The sequence below is a fragment of the Salvelinus fontinalis genome, chromosome 11 (assembly GCF_029448725.1).
Source record: "Salvelinus fontinalis isolate EN_2023a chromosome 11, ASM2944872v1, whole genome shotgun sequence".
Classification (NCBI taxonomy): domain Eukaryota; kingdom Metazoa; phylum Chordata; class Actinopteri; order Salmoniformes; family Salmonidae; genus Salvelinus; species Salvelinus fontinalis.
The window spans coordinates 13,395,775-13,413,092 of NC_074675.1; the positions used below are offsets into that span (position 1 = coordinate 13,395,775).

General features: G+C 42.6%; 1 protein-coding gene across 1 annotated transcript; it reads left to right on the top strand.

Annotated features, from left to right (window-relative positions):
- Positions 1-12: 12 nt before the first annotated feature.
- On the top strand, positions 13-16,790 carry LOC129865075 (platelet glycoprotein 4-like). The gene is made up of 11 exons (XM_055937546.1): positions 13-4,238; positions 4,592-4,739; positions 9,414-9,560; positions 9,766-9,857; positions 10,611-10,660; positions 10,902-10,971; positions 11,466-11,650; positions 11,994-12,112; positions 12,396-12,469; positions 12,568-12,622; positions 15,571-16,790. The coding sequence occupies exons 1-11, from the start codon at positions 4,072-4,074 to the stop codon at positions 15,736-15,738; spliced, it is 1,275 nt and encodes a 424-aa protein (XP_055793521.1). The 5' UTR covers positions 13-4,071; the 3' UTR covers positions 15,739-16,790.
- The last annotated feature ends 528 nt before the right edge of the window (positions 16,791-17,318 follow it).

Below are 17,318 nucleotides of genomic sequence, written 5' to 3' on the forward strand. Positions count from 1 at the left end.
AATGCCTAATACTGTAAGTGACATTTGATATCACATGAGAAAACAATGTACTGAACTTTACTGTTTCTTGTCTGTGTATAACATATTATAGGGTACACTGGGGCCATCCCACTTCTGACACCAATATAGCTAAACCAAGGCAAACATGCTATTCACCCACAAGAGAGACCTCAAGAGATATATTATACTGTTCATGCAGACTATTAGGCAACTAGGGTGTTATAATATATTTTCATCATCAAACCATGAGGGTTGTTAAAAGGATACGTGATTTCTTATTCCACAGCCTTATTCTGTGATTCTAGTAGCCTAGTTCTAAAGTTAATATACAAGTTACAGTACACATATAATGAATTAAAATATTTTTAATTCCAGAATAAAACAATATCAAAAGGGTATGCAACACCTGAGTTGTAGTTGCATTTCTGCCACCTGGTGGTTTTATAGAGAAAAGACAGCTCTCCCCAAGACCAGCATACCACACTGCATACCACTACTGGCTTGCTTCTGAAGCTAAGCAGGGTTGGTCCTGGTCAGTCCCTGGATGGGAGACCAGATGCTGCTGGAAGTGGTGTTGGAGGGCCAGTAGGAGGCACTCTTTCCTCTGGTCTAAAAAATATCCCAATGCCCTAGGGCAGTGATTGGGGACACTGCCCTGTGTAGGGTGCCGTCTTTCGGATGGGACGTTAAACGGGTGTCCTGACTCTCTGAGGTCATTAAAGATCCCATGGCACTTATCGTAAGAGTAGGGGTGTTAACCCCGGTGTCCTGGCTAAATTCCCAATCTGGCCCTCAAACCATCATGGTCACCTAATAATCCCCAGTTTACACTTGGCTCATTCATCCCCCTCCTCTCCCCTGTAACTATTCCCCAGGTCGTTGCTGCAAATGAGAACGTGTTCTCAGTCAACTTACCTGGTAAAATAACGGTAAAATAAAAAAAAAATCTCCATGGACAGACCCCTTCTCCACCTTCTGATAGAGATACCATGTGAATAGTCTGCATCACAGGAGACTGCTGAGGGGAGGATGACTCATAACAATGGCCGGAATGGAGTGAATGTAATGGTATCAAACATGTGTTTGATACCCTTCCATTTATTTATTTCCAGCCAGGCATGCAGGGAACATTTCCAGCATATCTTTTACATAACCTTTTACTTTCAAATGGGGATGTTTAGGAGTACATGCAAAATAATGGTGGTGACCCCTGCTATTCTAATGGTTTCCTATAAACAGATTTCCCTTTGTGACCGCAGATACAGGCCAGGTGCTGAGGAGAGTAGAAGAGGTAGATACAAAATATAACGTGGTATGAGACAGCTCCATACAGCGTTACAGCTTGGCTAATGGAAAGCCCATTTTCAACTAATCTGTTCTGGGTGATACTTTCTTCTCGAATGTCCGTGCCCAGTTGGAGGTGGTTCTCCACCTGTGATCTGTCTGTTTTACAGAAAAGCCAGGAAGATGTGGTGATGGAGATGGTGAGCCTGGCCAGAGAGACCATCGGACCAGTGGCTGCTTTCAGGAAGGTGCTGATTGTCAGACGACTCCCCAAGACCGGCTCTGGGAAGATCCCTGTGCCAACCTGGTCAACAAGAAGCAATTCACCTAATCTAAATTTAGGATGAATTCAACGAGCCCATTGAATCATATTACAAAACGTGAGACATTCAGGCCCAATTTGAGGGATAGTTGCATAGAAATTAATAATGGTTGTTTCTGGACAACAAAGGTGGAATTATTCATTAAGATTCCTGTACAGCTGCCAATTCAGTTTTCTGGTGAGCCAGTTGTTGGATAATTTTAATTCATACCACCAAATTGGATAAAAGCTTGAGGATCATATCACATATCAAATGTAATTACATTTAAACTGATTTAATATATAAAATGGCTACTGTGGAAGCGTCTGTCTCCACAGATCACTCCTACCATTGAGGACCCAGATGTGGGCAAGGACATTGAGGATGGTGAAACAGGAGCTGAGACCTGCTGGACAGTGACTCTCTCTAGGCTGCTCCTGTACCCTCTAACCTCTCACCTGGGCAGCAGTCTAATTAGCTATACTGTCCTTTGCCTGAGTTGTGATGCTGTGAATGAACATTATAACCTACTGCCTACCGTAGGGGGCCATCTTCACAAACCAACACTCGACCCCCAAGCAGTAAGCTATCCAACGGAATATGCTTAAGCCCTCAGCAAGATCCAAAATAAAAGATATTGTGATTGTAATGAACACAAGGGGAGACAGAGAACTGGTTTCAAGCACAGGGCGCAGCAGGTGTTTATTGCAAAGGACCACAGGAGGAGGCAGAAGGTCATACACAGGGGTCCAAAAGGGTAACAGTACAGGCAGGGAAAAGGCTAGTAACGTAGTCCAGGAGATCAGGCAAAAGGTAGATAACAGGAAATCCAATAGGCTAAAGTACAGGCAGGGAATAGGCAAAAGGAATTGTTAGTGAGGCAGGCAAAAACTATCATACATGAGCCACATAAATCACAGGGGGGAAACCCCAGCGCTCAGAACAACACGGGTCACAATACAAACAATACATCACAGTGATGGGGTGCAAAGAACTGAACTAAATAGTGTGTGTAAATGACATACAGGTGAGTGAACAGGTGATTATAATTCAGGTGATTGGGATCTGGAGAGTGAGCTGCGTTCAGGGGATCTAGGTGTTTGAGAGTGTGAGCTGGAAAGTGAGCTACGTTCAGGGGATCTACGTGTTTGAGGGTGTGAGTTGGAAGCAGATGTTACAGTGATATCAATTTTAAAAAATTTACTTTGCCATGAACGGGATCTTTTTCACTTACTAATACACTGGAGTCTTCAGTGGCCTCTCAGTTAAACTGCACAGGATCATGCTGGTGGCCATCTGGTGGAGAATACAAGTGAAGAGAACATAGTGATGAATACTCATTTGAAGCTCTGAACCCCTGAGTTCTTCGATAGCTCAACAGGTTAGTGCTGGAGTGGCAAGCCAACTCCAACACGGGTTTGAATGCTAGCTTTGCCGAAGATGTTTGTATTTAAGTGTTCTAGACTTGTCTGGTTAAATATCACGGATGAGCCCTTGTCAGGTCTCAGGAGTGGCTCATGAGGTATATGCTGGGTTTTACACACCCAGCACTTCAAGGTCACTTTTCTTGCAATGTGGGTTTGAGCCCCATTCAGTCTGTCTCTCCTTCACGGTGAAGTGGGAGGAGGTGTTGCTGGATCCAGGATCTGGTAAGTGGGCTGGGGTTGCCCAGGATGGTGCACTGGTAGGGATACCCCATAGGGGAGGGGTAGATGGGGGCACTGGCTCCCCTGCGGATAGTGGGGAGGAAAGGAGGGGCTATTATTGAAGGTGAAGACAAACAGGGGTATTAGAGAATCAGAAAGAACAGGACAAGGGCTAACGCAGGCATCTACTACATGTGAGGCACAGGTTCAAATCCTGCAATTATTATCTTCAAGCCTCTGATCATTTGCATGGTTAGATATGATGTCATGTCTCAATGGGTTAATGCACACTCAATCAATTCCTAAACAATCAGCTCATTGACAGACACTATGCGCCACAGAGGTACAGCTCACAGCACTCTTTAAAAAAAAACTTTGACAGCTCTTCCAACCTATGTGAAATGAAAAGCAAACGAGACTGATCTGAGAACCTTGCGCCTGTTAATAATCATGGCAGTAGTCTGAAATGGTAATGTTAGTCATGACCCCAGTCTTGCAATGTCATTAAATATAACTGCATTCACTAGATTTAATTGCATACATCTTCTCATGTCATTTCTAATATATTGTAACTATTCCAAATTGTTTCACATGAAGAGAGGCATGTTTATGTGCCTGTTTGCGAAGCAAGGACCAAACATTGAAATAGGTTTAGAACTTTTATTGTGGAAATGGAATGGAGATGAGAATGAGAATTGGAGGGGAGGAAGCCAAGTTCTGTAGATGAAGGATCCAACAGGTGGACTGTAGTGTAATAACACATAATAACACATAGCTGTGGTAGGCTGCTGTGGTGATGGTGTAATTCTGAAGTATCTCAATTTCTGTCTGTCTGGTGAATGCAGGAATCGGTCATCGAGCCTGGGACCACAGCCTGGGACAACTGGGTGTCTGCAGACGCACCTGTGTACAGACAGTTCTGGCTCTTCGACGTGCAGAACCCACTGGACGTGGTGGAGAATGGGTCAAAGCCAAAATTGGTGGAGAAAGGGCCCTACACATACAAGTAGGTACCTACTCACTCAAATGCCTCTAAAAGATCCACAACATGATATATATACGATGTGCATCATCTCTGTTAGGTGATTTCAACGCTGTATAGAGGGAAAAAACCTATGGTGTTGTTCATCTCCACTTTGTATTCTAAATATATTTTGATGATTTTGAATTATAAATTGCACTTTAATATCTACAATTCATATAGATGAAGAGAAAACACCTATATTTGACTAAGTCTAATCTAGAATCCAATCTAATATGATATAATGTAGGAGAGATTAAAAGTCACTGGGTGAGAAAGCAGGAGAACGAAAGGGAGAGTGGGTGCCATTCGTCCGTGTGTCTCTCTCTACCCATCAGGACGCGGTACCTGCCCAAAGAGAACATCACGGCCAACCCAGAGAGCTACACCATCTCCTTCCTGCTCCCTGCGGGGGCCATATTTGAGCCCTCCATGTCTGTGGGGTCTGAGGAGGACAGTGTCACCTCCCTCAACCTGGCTGTGGCTGTAAGTGGATGACACCTCATTACCTTGTGATGGCTCTCTACCTGTCTGAGTGGATATTGTGTATTCCACCTCTGTCGGGGTTACTTTGTCTGGAGTAGAGAAACGGGACAATAAGGAGAGCTGGGGTTGAAGGGAACTAAGTGTCTGGAATGTACGAGTACAACATAAATTATGGGGCCCTAGCTTTTACTGTTTTTACAAACCACAACTTATTTAGTTGTGAGTCTGGCTGTGGTGGTCTCAGTGTTATAGTGAATGTTTGGTTGAAGTGCACATGTACAGTGCCTTAGGAAAGTGTTCAGATCCCTTGACCTTTTCCACATTTTGTTACATTACAGCCTTATTCTACTATGGATTAAAAACTTCTTATGGCTGCAGGGGCAGTATTGAGTAGCTTGGATGAAAGGTGCACAGAAGTGCCCATATTAATCAGCCTGATCCTCAGTCCCAGTTGCTTATATATTTATATATAAAACATTTATCATGTATTTTCTGGTTTCTGTTGACCCCAACGTGGCGGCTAATTTGGCTATTGTTCTGAGCTCCGTCTCAGATTATTGCATGATTAGCTTTTTCCGTAAAGTTTTTTTTTTAAATCTGACACAGCGGTTGCATTAACGAGAGGTATATTTATAATTCCATGTGTATAACTTGTATTATCATCTACATTTATGATGAGTATTTCTGTTGAAACGATGTGGCTATGCAAAATCACTTGATGTTTTTGGAACTAGTGAATGTAACGCGCCAATGTAAACTCCGATTTTTTGTTATAAATATGAACTTTATCAACCTGTCTAGGATCAGCGTGGCGCTAGCGGCACACCCCCCCCCCCACTGAAAAACCAGTGCCGCGAAATTCAAAAAAAATATTTTTTTTAAATATTTAACTTTCACACATTAAAGTCCAATACAGCTAATGAAAGACACAGATCTTGTGAATCCAGTCAACATGTCCGATTTTTAAAATGTTTTACAGGGAAGACACAATATGTAAAGATGTACATCTATTACCTAAAAACACATTAGCATAATCCACCATCTTTTATTTGTCCACCAACACCAGTAGCCATCACCAATTCGGCTAAACTAAGATATTTATAGCCCCTAACCAACAAAAAAACTCATCAGATGACAGTCTGATAACATATTTATGGTATGGGATAGGTTTTGTTAGAAAAAAGTGCATATTTCAGGTAGATGGCATAGGTTACAATTGCACCCACCGTCACAAATGGACTAGAAAAACTACTTAGAGCAACGTGTTTACCTACTTACTAATCATCAAACATTTCGTAAAAATACACAGCATACACGAATCGAAAGACACAGATCCTGTGAATACAGACAATATTTCAGATTTTCTAAGTGTCTTACAGCGAAAACACAATAAATCGTTATATTAGCATAGCACATAGCACATAGCAGCCCAGCATTGATTCTAGCCAAAGTGAGCGATAACGTCAACATCGCCAAAAATATATTAATTTTTTCACTAACCTTCTCAGAATTCTTCAGATGACACTCCTGTAACATCATATTACACAACGCATATAGAGTTTGATCGAAAACGTTTATATTTAGCCACCAAAATCATGGTTAGACAATGTGAAATGTAACTCAGCTGGTCAGAATATGTCCTTGCGCCACTTAGACAGTGATCTACTCTTATACATAAATACTCATAAACGTGACTAAAAAATATAGGGTGGACAGGGATTGATAGACAATTTAATTCTTAATACAATTGCGGAATTACATTTTTTAATTTATCCTTACTTTTCAATACAGTTTGCGCCAAGCGAAGCTACGTCAAAAAACATGGCGTCCTAAGCCACTAAAATGTTTCGACAGAAACACGATTTATCATAATAAAAATGTCCTACCTTGAGCTGTTCTTCCATCAGTATCTTGGGCAAAGGATCCTTTCTTGGGAGTAATCGTCTTTTGGTGGAAAGCTGTCCTCTTGCCATGTGGAAATGCCAACTGCGTTCGGGATGAACTGAAAAGCGTGCCCAACTATTCACATCGTTTCAAAAATAAATGTCCCAAAATCGCACTAAACGGATATAAATTGCTATAAAACGCTTTAAATTAACTACCTTATGATGTTTTTAACTCCTATAACGAGTGAAAAGATGACCGGAGAAATATAACAGGCTAAACTAACGCTTGGAACAGGAGGGGGTCGGTGTCCTCCATGCGCGTTACGCAGCAAGAAAAGACTTGCTAGCTACAGGTTTTTTTCATTTATAGGGCCTGTGAACGCGCAATCGACCCCATTGGAATCGTCATCACGTAAAGGCATCCAGGGGAAGACGTAAGAAGTGTCCGTATAGTCATAGCAATAACAGTGCCCTTTTAACTGACTTCAGAACAGTGGCCAACATTTCTGAAATCTGACTCCATGTCAGGGAAATTGCTGTAGAATGGGCTCTGTTCCACTTAGAGACAAAATTTCAACTCCTATAGAAACTATAGACTGTTTTCTATTCAATAATAATAATAATATGCATATTGTACGATCAAGGATTTTGTGGGAAGCCGTTTCAAAAATTACCCAATTAGCATAAATAGTCTCAACAGCGCCCCCATCCCCAACAGGATTTATCAAACAAAACATGCATGTATTGTGTAACATGAAGTCCTATGAGTGTCATCTGATGAAGATAATCAAAGGTTAGTGATTCATTTTATCTCTATTTCTGCTTTTTCTGACTGCTATCTTTCGCTGGAAAAATGGCTGTGCTTATTGTGGTTTGGTGGTGACCTAACATAATCGTTTGTAGTGTTTTCGCTGAAAGCATATTTGAAATCGGACACTTGGTGGGATTAACAACAAGAATACCTTTAAAATGATATAAGACACATGTATGTTTGAGGAATTTTAATTATGAGATTTCTGTTGTTTGAATTTGGCGCCCTGCACTTTATCTGGCTGCTGTCATATCGATCCCGGTAGCGGGATGCAGCCATATTAAATAGTTTTCCCCCCTCATCAATCTACACACAACACCCCATAATGACAAAGCAAAAACAGCCTTTTAGAAATTTAAATACCACATTTACAGAAATATTCAGACCCTTTACTCAGTACTTTGTTGACGCTACAAGCTTGGCACACATGTATTTGGGGAGTTTCTCCCATTCTTCTCTGCAGATCATCTCAAGCTCTGTCAGGTTGGATGGGGAGCATCGCTGTACAGCTATTTTCAGGTCTCTCCAGAGATGTTCGATAAGGTTCAAGTCCGGGCTCTGGCTGGGCCACTCAAGGACATTCAGAGACTTGTACTGAAACCACTCCTGTGTTGTCTTGCCAGGTTTCCTCCAAACGTGACACTTGGCATTCAGCCCAAACAGTTCAATCTTGGTTCCATCAGACCAGAGAATCTTGTTTCTCATGGTCTGAGACACTTTAGCTGCCTTTTGGCAAACTCCAAGTGGGCTGTCATGTGCCTTTTACTGAGGAGTGGCTTCCGTCTGGCCACTCTACCATAAAGGCTTGATTGGGGGAGTGTTGCGGAGATTATTGTTTTTCTAGAAAGTTACCCCATCTCCACAGAAGAACTCTAGAGCTCTGTCAGAGTGACCATAAAAAAATCCTTCGACCTCATGGCTTGGTTTTTCTCTGACATGCACTGTCAATTGTGGGACCTTATATAGGCAGGTGTGTGCCTTTCTCAATCATGAATGTACCACAGGTGGACTCCAATCAATTTGTAGAAACATCTTGGCCTCCCAAGTGTCGCAGTTGTCTAAGGCTGTGCCACTAGAGATCCTGGTTCGAGTCCAGGCTCTGTCGCAGCCGACAGGGAGACCCACGGGGCGGCGCACAATTGTCCCAGCGTCGTCCGGGTTAGGGGAGGGTTTGGCCGGCAGGGATGTTCTTGTCCGATCGCGCACTAGCAACTCCTGTGGCGGCCTGTGCGCAATGCACGCTGACCAGGTCGCCAGGTGTACGGTGTTTCCGGGTTAAGCGGACATTGTGTCAAGAAGCAGTGCGGCTTGGCTGGGTTGTGTTTCGGAGGATGCACAGCCTTCCTGACCTTTGTCTTTCCCGAGTCCGTATGGGAGTTGCAGCGGTGGGACAAGACTAACTACCAATCGGATACCACGAAATTGGGGAGAAAAGGGGGCTTTAAAAAATAAAAAAAGTAAATAAAAAATAAATAAAAAGGATGATCAGTGGAAACAGGATGCACTTGAGCTTCATTTCGAGTCTCATAGCAAAGGGTCTGAATACTTATGTAAATAAGGTATTTCTGTTTTTATATGTTATATATTTGCAAATTAAAACCTGTTTTTGCTTTGCCATCATGGGGTAATGTGTGTAGATTGCTGAGAAGTTTTTGTATTTAATCCATTTTAGAACAAGGCTGTAACCTAACAAAATGTCAAGTGGTCTGACTACTTCCCGAAGGCACTGTAGATAACAGATCGGGACATTTGTATTCTATATGTTCAAGGATCTATGAGGTTAGAGGCAATAATGCAACCATTTGTAGGACACAGCCCTCTCTCGCATGTCACCACATCAGTCATAAAACATTTCTGTTGTAATCCTCTATCTTTATGAGCCAGGGAAGCAGTAATATGCACATGTGCTGACATTATGTAATGTACTCGTTTTGAATAATGGAAATGCAACTTCCTTTTTCTTCTCCTTCCTTTCAGGGTGGGTACAAGTTGTTTCCCCCATGGGCACTGGAAGCTGCAATAAAGTTAAACAACGTCTCACTCTTCCAGCAACGGACAGTGAGGGAAATACTCTGGGGTTACAAAGACCCCATTCTGAAAGGGAAACTGGGCCTCTTTTTTCCTGTAAGCTCACAGCATATCATTTTCATACACCTTCCCTATATAGAATAATACAAATTCTTTATTTAGTTTTCTATGTACATTATTCCAAAAAATACCAATCTACATTATTTATGTGACATTCACTGAGAATGTAGGAATAACTTAATGAAATGTAATGTTGTGTAGCTACCTAACTGTACTATGGTGTGATGTGCTGTTTCCTCAGTACAACGGCACCTATGACGGGCCATACAGTGTCTTCACAGGCAAGGATGACATCTCTAAAGTGTCTATCATTGACAGCTGGCAGGGGGAAAAGTGAGTCTATCTTGAGCCTCAACACACTAAAGTTGGAGAGTTGTTGTGAGGGTTGAATCGAAATAGTGCAATGAGTACACACTAACCTTCTTACCGTTATTCCGTTACCGGATGTAAATCCACTTCACCTACTGTAATATCAATAAACAAAATAAAAAATAAACTGTAATTCTGCTAGAAAAATGTGCATCTGCACAGTTCTAGTAAATGTGTTTTTGTGACATTTTTTGTGTAAATTGTTCAAAGTAGTCCTTGTGCAGAGAGTTGCATGGTTTGTTATTAAACTTTGAAATCAATGCTTTTTGTTTGGCATACATTTTAAAGTGAAACATCTGAGTCTGTTACCGTTATCGTAGGGTCCATATTGTCAATTCAGTCTAATGGCGTCATGGATTTACAGCATCATCTGTAGAATTCTCCTGGCAAACCATGTAAAACCACAGGTCTTTGGTGAGTGTAGGCAGGCGCGGACTGGCCATCTGGTATTTTGGGCAAAAGCCAGATGGGCTGGTCCATTTGTAGCCCAGTAGGCCTGTCTAACTATTTTTTAGTAATTATCTGGCTAATAATGGGAGCCTCAAAGAAAAAAAATAGGCCGGTGTGGGGGCCTCAAGGAAAAAAATATGCTGGTATGTTTGAAATGCCAGGGCCAATTTATTGTCCCAGTCCGCCCTTGATCGTAGGCAGTTTTTGTCTGGGTCGTATTACCCAATAACTGATGGCTTTACTGATGAGCCCATTTCTCTCTAATAGAAAGGTGTCTTTCTGGAACAACACATACTGCGACATGATCAACGGCACAGGTACAGTCACCCAAATACCCAGGCAGCAGACAACTTGCATTGCATCACTGTCTTGTTGAATTACATTTTACTCTTTCATCACACAACCGAAACATTTCAAATGCGTAAGAAATCAATTAAGAACACTGGAGAATCATTACTAAGTCATCTTATACTGCCATGGTTAATACTGTATATTCAATTCTATGTTCTTTACCATTGTTCTGACTAACTTTACCATTGTTCTGACTATTTTCATCAGATGGCTCGTCATTCTCTCCCTTCCTGGACAAGAAGAAGCCTCTGTACTTCTTCTCCCCTGACATCAGCAGGTGGAGTGATCATTTACCTATTGGGGTGGATAGTAATGTTCAGATCTAATGAAGACTGGTGTCACGGTATACGAAGATAAGTGGAGATGATAACTGATTATGTTTTGCAGTGGCCCTAGTTTGTAAAGCAACTTCTATCAGCTTTAATCCTGTTCACTGCCGTCATATAGCCAATAGAAATGTACTACTTGTTTATCACCCCCCTTGGAGTCTGGAAAGGACTCTTCACTATGTCCTTTGGCCTAATATTCACAGACACTGTAGTCAGATCTGCAGCCATATGCAATGAGCATCTCAGAGTATTGCTTATCTAGGTACCACCCTCCATGCAATCTTATTCATTCATCTAAAAGACTAAACTGATCCCAAATCAGCACTCTTTATTCCCATCCTCACTTTTGAAGATGCCTTTCTAATCATGACCACAAGAGGTCAGGACCCGGCAAAAACAAAGAGCCTTGTCTCCTAAAAGCACTGTTCTTCAATGTCTTCAGGTCTGTGTCAGCTGAGTATGAGAGGAGCCTGGACCTGAAGGGGATCGAGGTGTACCGGTTCAAACTGCCCCCGCTCACCCTAGCCTCCCCTGCAGTCAACCCAGACAACCAGTGCTTCTGCACAGACTCCGTGGTCACTAAGAACTGCACATTGGCCGGAGTCCTGGACATCAGTTCCTCTCGTGGTGAGGGACACGGGCAACAGTCACTAACTGGTTCCTGCACTGCTGGACATCAACCGGATGCAAATAATAATATGATCTAATGATCTATTAGCACTGTATGAATGGCACAGAATTCTAATAAATTCATATTTTAGTCATGTTAGCAGACACTCTTATCCAGAGAGACTTACAGGAACAATAAAGGGTTAATATCAACTAGCATTTACTGCAGTTCCGTTCCACTATAAGCAGGTCCCAGAGTTTTTCCTGGTCAGGGAATACTGTGGGTTCTAAAGGTACTGTATGCATGTCCTGTGTACAGTACCAGGTGATCAACGTGTCCATCTTTGATATTCTCAACCAGGACAACCAGTCTACATCTCCCTGCCTCACTTCCTGCATGGTAGTCCATACCTGGTTGAAGATGTGGAGGGCCTTGGTCCTAGTGAGGAGAATCACGTCACGTTCCTGGATGTGGAACCGGTGAGAGCCCTGCATCCATTCACCTTTCACCCCTGATCTCTAGCATATGTCCAATGACCTTCCCAACTATGCAGTCTTCTGTGCATATGCTAACGCTCCACAAAAAAGTCTCAGCACGCATGGTATTCATGGTATTCTTGTGCTGTTCTCTCAATAAGCGGCATTCCCTTGCTCTCGCATCTGTTTAGATTTTGACAGACCCTGATTGTCTGTTGCTGGCGTGTACAGTACAGTAGGCCTAACTGCTGTGGGAATAAATGTGTTTGGTGTTTGTTTCTGTCAGACCACAGGGTTCAGTCTGAGGTTCGCTAAGAGACTGCAGGTGAACATGATGTACGGCCCCTCCAAGATCATCACGTAGGTTTAATGTCTTGGTCTATTATTTTCCCGTACTTTACTATTGTATATACAGCCACTCATCCAAGGATAACTCTCTCTCATTACATATTCTCCAGGGTGTTAAAGAAAGTGAAAGATTACACCATACTCCCTATAGTTTGGCTAAACGAGGTAAGTCATTTGAGCTGTACTTACTGCTGCCAGGTCTTACTTCTAAAACGTTTTAACTTGCGTTTGTTATTGTATATTTCCAAAGTATTTTCTAAGTATATGAACCTACCAGGTACCACCCCAATTCCGTAAACACGGGTACCCTCATAGATATCATCCTAACAAACTTGCCCTCCAAATACACCTCTGCTGTTTTTAACCAAGATCTCAGCGATCACTGCCTCATTGCCTGCATCCGTAATGGGTCAGCGGTCAAACGACCTCCACTCATCACTGTCAAACGCTCCCTGAAACACTTCAGCGAGCAGGCCTTCCTAATTGACCTGGCCGGGGTATCCTGGAAGGATATTGATCTCATCCCGTCAGTAGAGGATGCCTGGTCATTTTTTAAAAATGCCTTCCTCACCATCTTGAATAAGCATGCCCCATTCAAGAAATTTAGAACCAGGAACAGATATAGCCCTTGGTTCTCTCCTGACCTGACTGCCCTTAACCAACAGAAAAACATCCTATGGCGTTCTGCATTAGCATCGAACAGCCCCCGTGATATGCAACTTTTCAGGGAAGCCAGAAACCAATATACACAGGCAGTTAGAACAGCCAAGGCTAGCTTTTTCAAGCAGAAATTTGCTTCCTGCAACACAAATTCAAAAAAGTTCTGGGACACCGTAAAGTCCATGGAGAATAAGAACACCTCCTCCCAGCTTCCAACCGCCCTGAAGATAGGAAACACTGTCACCACCGACAAATCCACTATAATTGAGAATTTCAATAAGCATTTTTCTACGGCTGGCCATGCTTTCCACCTGGCTACCCCTACCCGGGACAACAGCACTGCCCTCCCCTCTGCTACTCGCCCAAGCCTTCCCCATTTCTCTTTCTCCCAAATACAGTCAGCTGATGTTCTTAATGAGCTGCAAAATCTGGACCCTTACAAATCAGCCGGGCTAGATAATCTGGACCCTTTCTTTCTAAAACTATCTGCTGAAATTGTTGCCACCCCTATTACTAGCCTCTTCAACCTCTCTTTCGTGTCGTCTGAGATACCCAAAGATTGGAAAGCAGCTGCGGTTATCCCCCTCTTCAAAGGGGGGGACACCCTTGACCCTAACTGCTACAGACCTATATCTATCCTACCCTGCCTTTCTAAGGTCTTCGAAAGCCAAGTCAACAAACAGATTACCGACCATTTCGAATCACACCACACCTTCTCCGCTATGCAATCTGGTTTCAGAGCTGGTCATGGGTGCACCTCAGCCACGCTCAAGGTCATAAACGATATCGTAACCGCCATCGATAGGAAACAATACTGTGCAGCCGTATTCATTGACCTGGCCAAGGCTTTTGACTCTGTCAATCACCACATCCTCATTGGCAGACTCGACAGCCTTGGTTTCTCTAATGATTGCCTCGCCTGGTTCACCAACTACTTCTCTGATAGAGTTCAGTGTGTCAAATCGGAGGGTCTGTTGTCCGGGCCTCTGGCAGTCTCTATGGGGGTGCCACAGGGTTCAATTCTTGGACCGACTCTCTTCTCTGTTTACATCAATGATGTCGCTCTTGCTGCTGGTGATTCTCTGATCCACCTCTACGCAGACGACACTATTCTGTATACTTCTGGCCCTTCTTTTGACACTGTGTTAACAACCCTCCAGGCGAGCTTCAATGCCATACAACTCTCCTTCCGTGGCCTCCAACTGCTCTTAAATACAAGTAAAACCAAATGCATGCTCTTCAACCGATCGCTGCCTGCTCCGGCCCGCCTGTCCAACATCACTACTTTGGACGGCTCTGACTTAGAATATGTGGACAACTACAAATACCTAGGTGTCTGGTTAGACTGTAAACTCTCCTTCCAGACCCACATCAAACATCTCCAATCCAAAGTCAAATCTAGAATTGGCTTCCTATTCCGCAACAAAGCATCCTTTACTCATGCTGCCAAACATACCCTTGTAAAACTGACCATCCTACCAATCCTCGACTTCGGTGATGTCATTTACAAAATAGCCTCCAAAACCCTACTCAATAAATTGGATGCAGTCTATCACAGTGCCATCCGTTTTGTCACCAAAGCCCCATATACTACCCACCACTGCGACCTGTACACTCTCGTTGGCTGGCCCTCGCTTCATACTCGTCGCCAAACCCATTGGTTCCAGGTCATCTACAAGACCCTGCTAGGTAAAGTCCCCCCTTATCTCAGCTCGCTGGTCACCATAGCAGCACCTACCCGTAGCACGCGCTCCAGCAGGTATATCTCTCTAGTCACCCCCAAAACCAATTCTTCCTTTGGACGCCTCTCCTTCCAGTTCTCTGCTGCCAATGACTGGAACGAACTACAAAAATCTCTGAAACTGGAAACACCTATCTCCCTCACTAGCTTTAAGCACCAGCTGTCAGAGCAGCTCATAGATTACTGCACCTGTACATAACCCATCTACAATTTAGCCCAAACAACTACCTCTTTACCTACTGTATTTATTTATTAATTTATTTTGCTCCTTTGCACCCCATTATTTCTGTCTCTACTTTGCACTTTCTTCCAATGCAAACCAACCATTCCAGTGTTTTTTTTAGTTTTTATTTTACTTGCTGTGTTGTACTCACTTCGCCTCCATGGCCTTTTTATATTTTTATTTATTTATACATATATCTGTTTGCCTTCACCTCCCTTATCTCACCTCACTTGCTCACATTGTATATAGACTTATTTTTTTTATCTTTTTCACTGTATTATTGACTATATGTTTGTTTTTACTCCATGTGTAACTATGTGTTGTTGTATGTGTCGAACTGCTTTGCTTTATCTTGGCCAGGTCGCAATTGTAAATGAGAACGTGTTCTCAATTTGCCTACCTGGTTAAATAAAGGTTAAATAAATAAAAATAAAATATAACCTCTCGTTTCTGTAATTGCTATACCTCAACGACTGCCTGTTTCTACAGACGGCATCCCTGGATGACGAGACAGCGGACATGTTTAAGAAGGAGCTGTTGTCTCGTGTTGACATGCTGGAGACGGTGCAGTTCACGCTGATAGGCTTAGGGTCAGCAGCCTTTGTGCTCTGCATAGTGGCACATTGTTTGGTAAGCAGAAACAACAAGCGTGTGTGAGGGGGACAATGCTGCTGTACAACAGATGAACAGCGGGGGTACAAGGATGTCAGTGTGCTGTAACTTCTCACTTTTAATATCACGCACGTTCATCATTTGTGTTATTTACAATTTCAAAATTCTCGCTCTGACACATAGCGAGGATATATTGTAGACATTGTGTGAGTTAGAATGTACTTATTTTTGTACAAATCATTATAAACTGTTCTTTTATGTTATTGTAATTTGATTTGCACACACCTCCCTGCTAGATTTTGATCAGGGATCTTGAAGCTAGAATATACGGCGTTTGAAATTGCTATAGCATTCACGACTCCAATCAAAATAAATCAATGCCGATTCAAATGTGTTCAACTTAAGCTCGGCTCACACTGAAGTTGAGCCATGAATATCAATGGAGGCAGGAACTGGGAGGAAGTGAAGTCATTTTTTTATGATACCCTGCTTCTCAAGGGGTCTTAAATAGGATTATGACACGGCATGAGTTTAGCAAAACTGTCCCACATCCCCATGTTCTCTCATTACTGGAACAACTCGCTCTATTGTACATTTGAAGCAACAATTATTCAGTGTCTCTTTCACCTCATGTGGCCCGTAAATCAAAATGAGAGTGAAAACACCCCCATACGATGATTATTCTGTGGTTTCTGCATGGCACTTGGGTTTGTTTGGTGAGAAAGCACTGTTTTTGGTTTTAGGGTGTTTAAAATGACAATTTCCCGGTTCCCGGGGCTCTTTGATACCTCTGTCTACTCTAGATTGTACAGTAACAGTGGAAAGTGTTTAATTGAGATTGAAGGAGACATCTTAACTTGCCTTAGTGCTCCTCAGCTCTCTAGCCTTCTCTGCACCAGAGAAGCCATTTTCTTTCTACGCTATATTTTCTAAGATGTGTGGCTGTTTGAAAATGAATATTAAATACTGAATATGAATCTACAAATGGAAACTAACCAATATGTAATGCTAGTTCTAACACCAGCTACTGATATCTTCATTTAAATATTCTGAAGGAAAGTAGGCCAGGCCTAAGTATAATTTCTCAAGTATTTAAACTTGTGGGTACCTAATAAATCACATTGTAAATCTATTCAGCTTCACTTGGAGTCATTACACTGTTTCCCAGAATTCTTTCCCGTTTCCCATATCCACCCCATTTGCATGGGCAGCTTCTTCCTACCCATAATTCCTCAGAATTAGCCGCATTCACGTGCTAGTCGGAACTAGGAAACATACATTTGACTTGCTAACTGGTTGTAGTTAATATACACATGCCGCGTTCAACCAGTTAGCAAGATGGACATTTCAGATTTCCCACTAGCACATAAACACAGCAAATATCTAATAGCCAATAGAACAGTAATGTGATTGTTTTCATTCATCATACAATTTCAGTGGAGGCTGCTGAGGGGAGGACGGCTCATAATAATGTCTGGAATGGAGTAAATGGAATGGCATCAAACACATGGAAACCATGTGTATGCTATATTTGATACCATTCCACCAATTCCACTCCAGCCATTACCATAAGCCTGTCCTCCCCAATTAAGGTGCCAACAACCTGATATGAATTTCCTACGTTC

Coding starts and splice junctions, on each gene's coding strand:
- LOC129865075 (XM_055937546.1), top strand. CDS start 4,072: ATGCAGGAATCGGTCATCGAGCCTGGGACCACAGCCTGGGACAACTGG. Junction 9,858..10,610: donor GACAGCTGGCAGGGGGAAAA/GTGAGTCTATCT, acceptor TCTCTCTAATAG/AAAGGTGTCTTTCTGGAACA. Junction 10,661..10,901: donor CGACATGATCAACGGCACAG/GTACAGTCACCC, acceptor TATTTTCATCAG/ATGGCTCGTCATTCTCTCCC.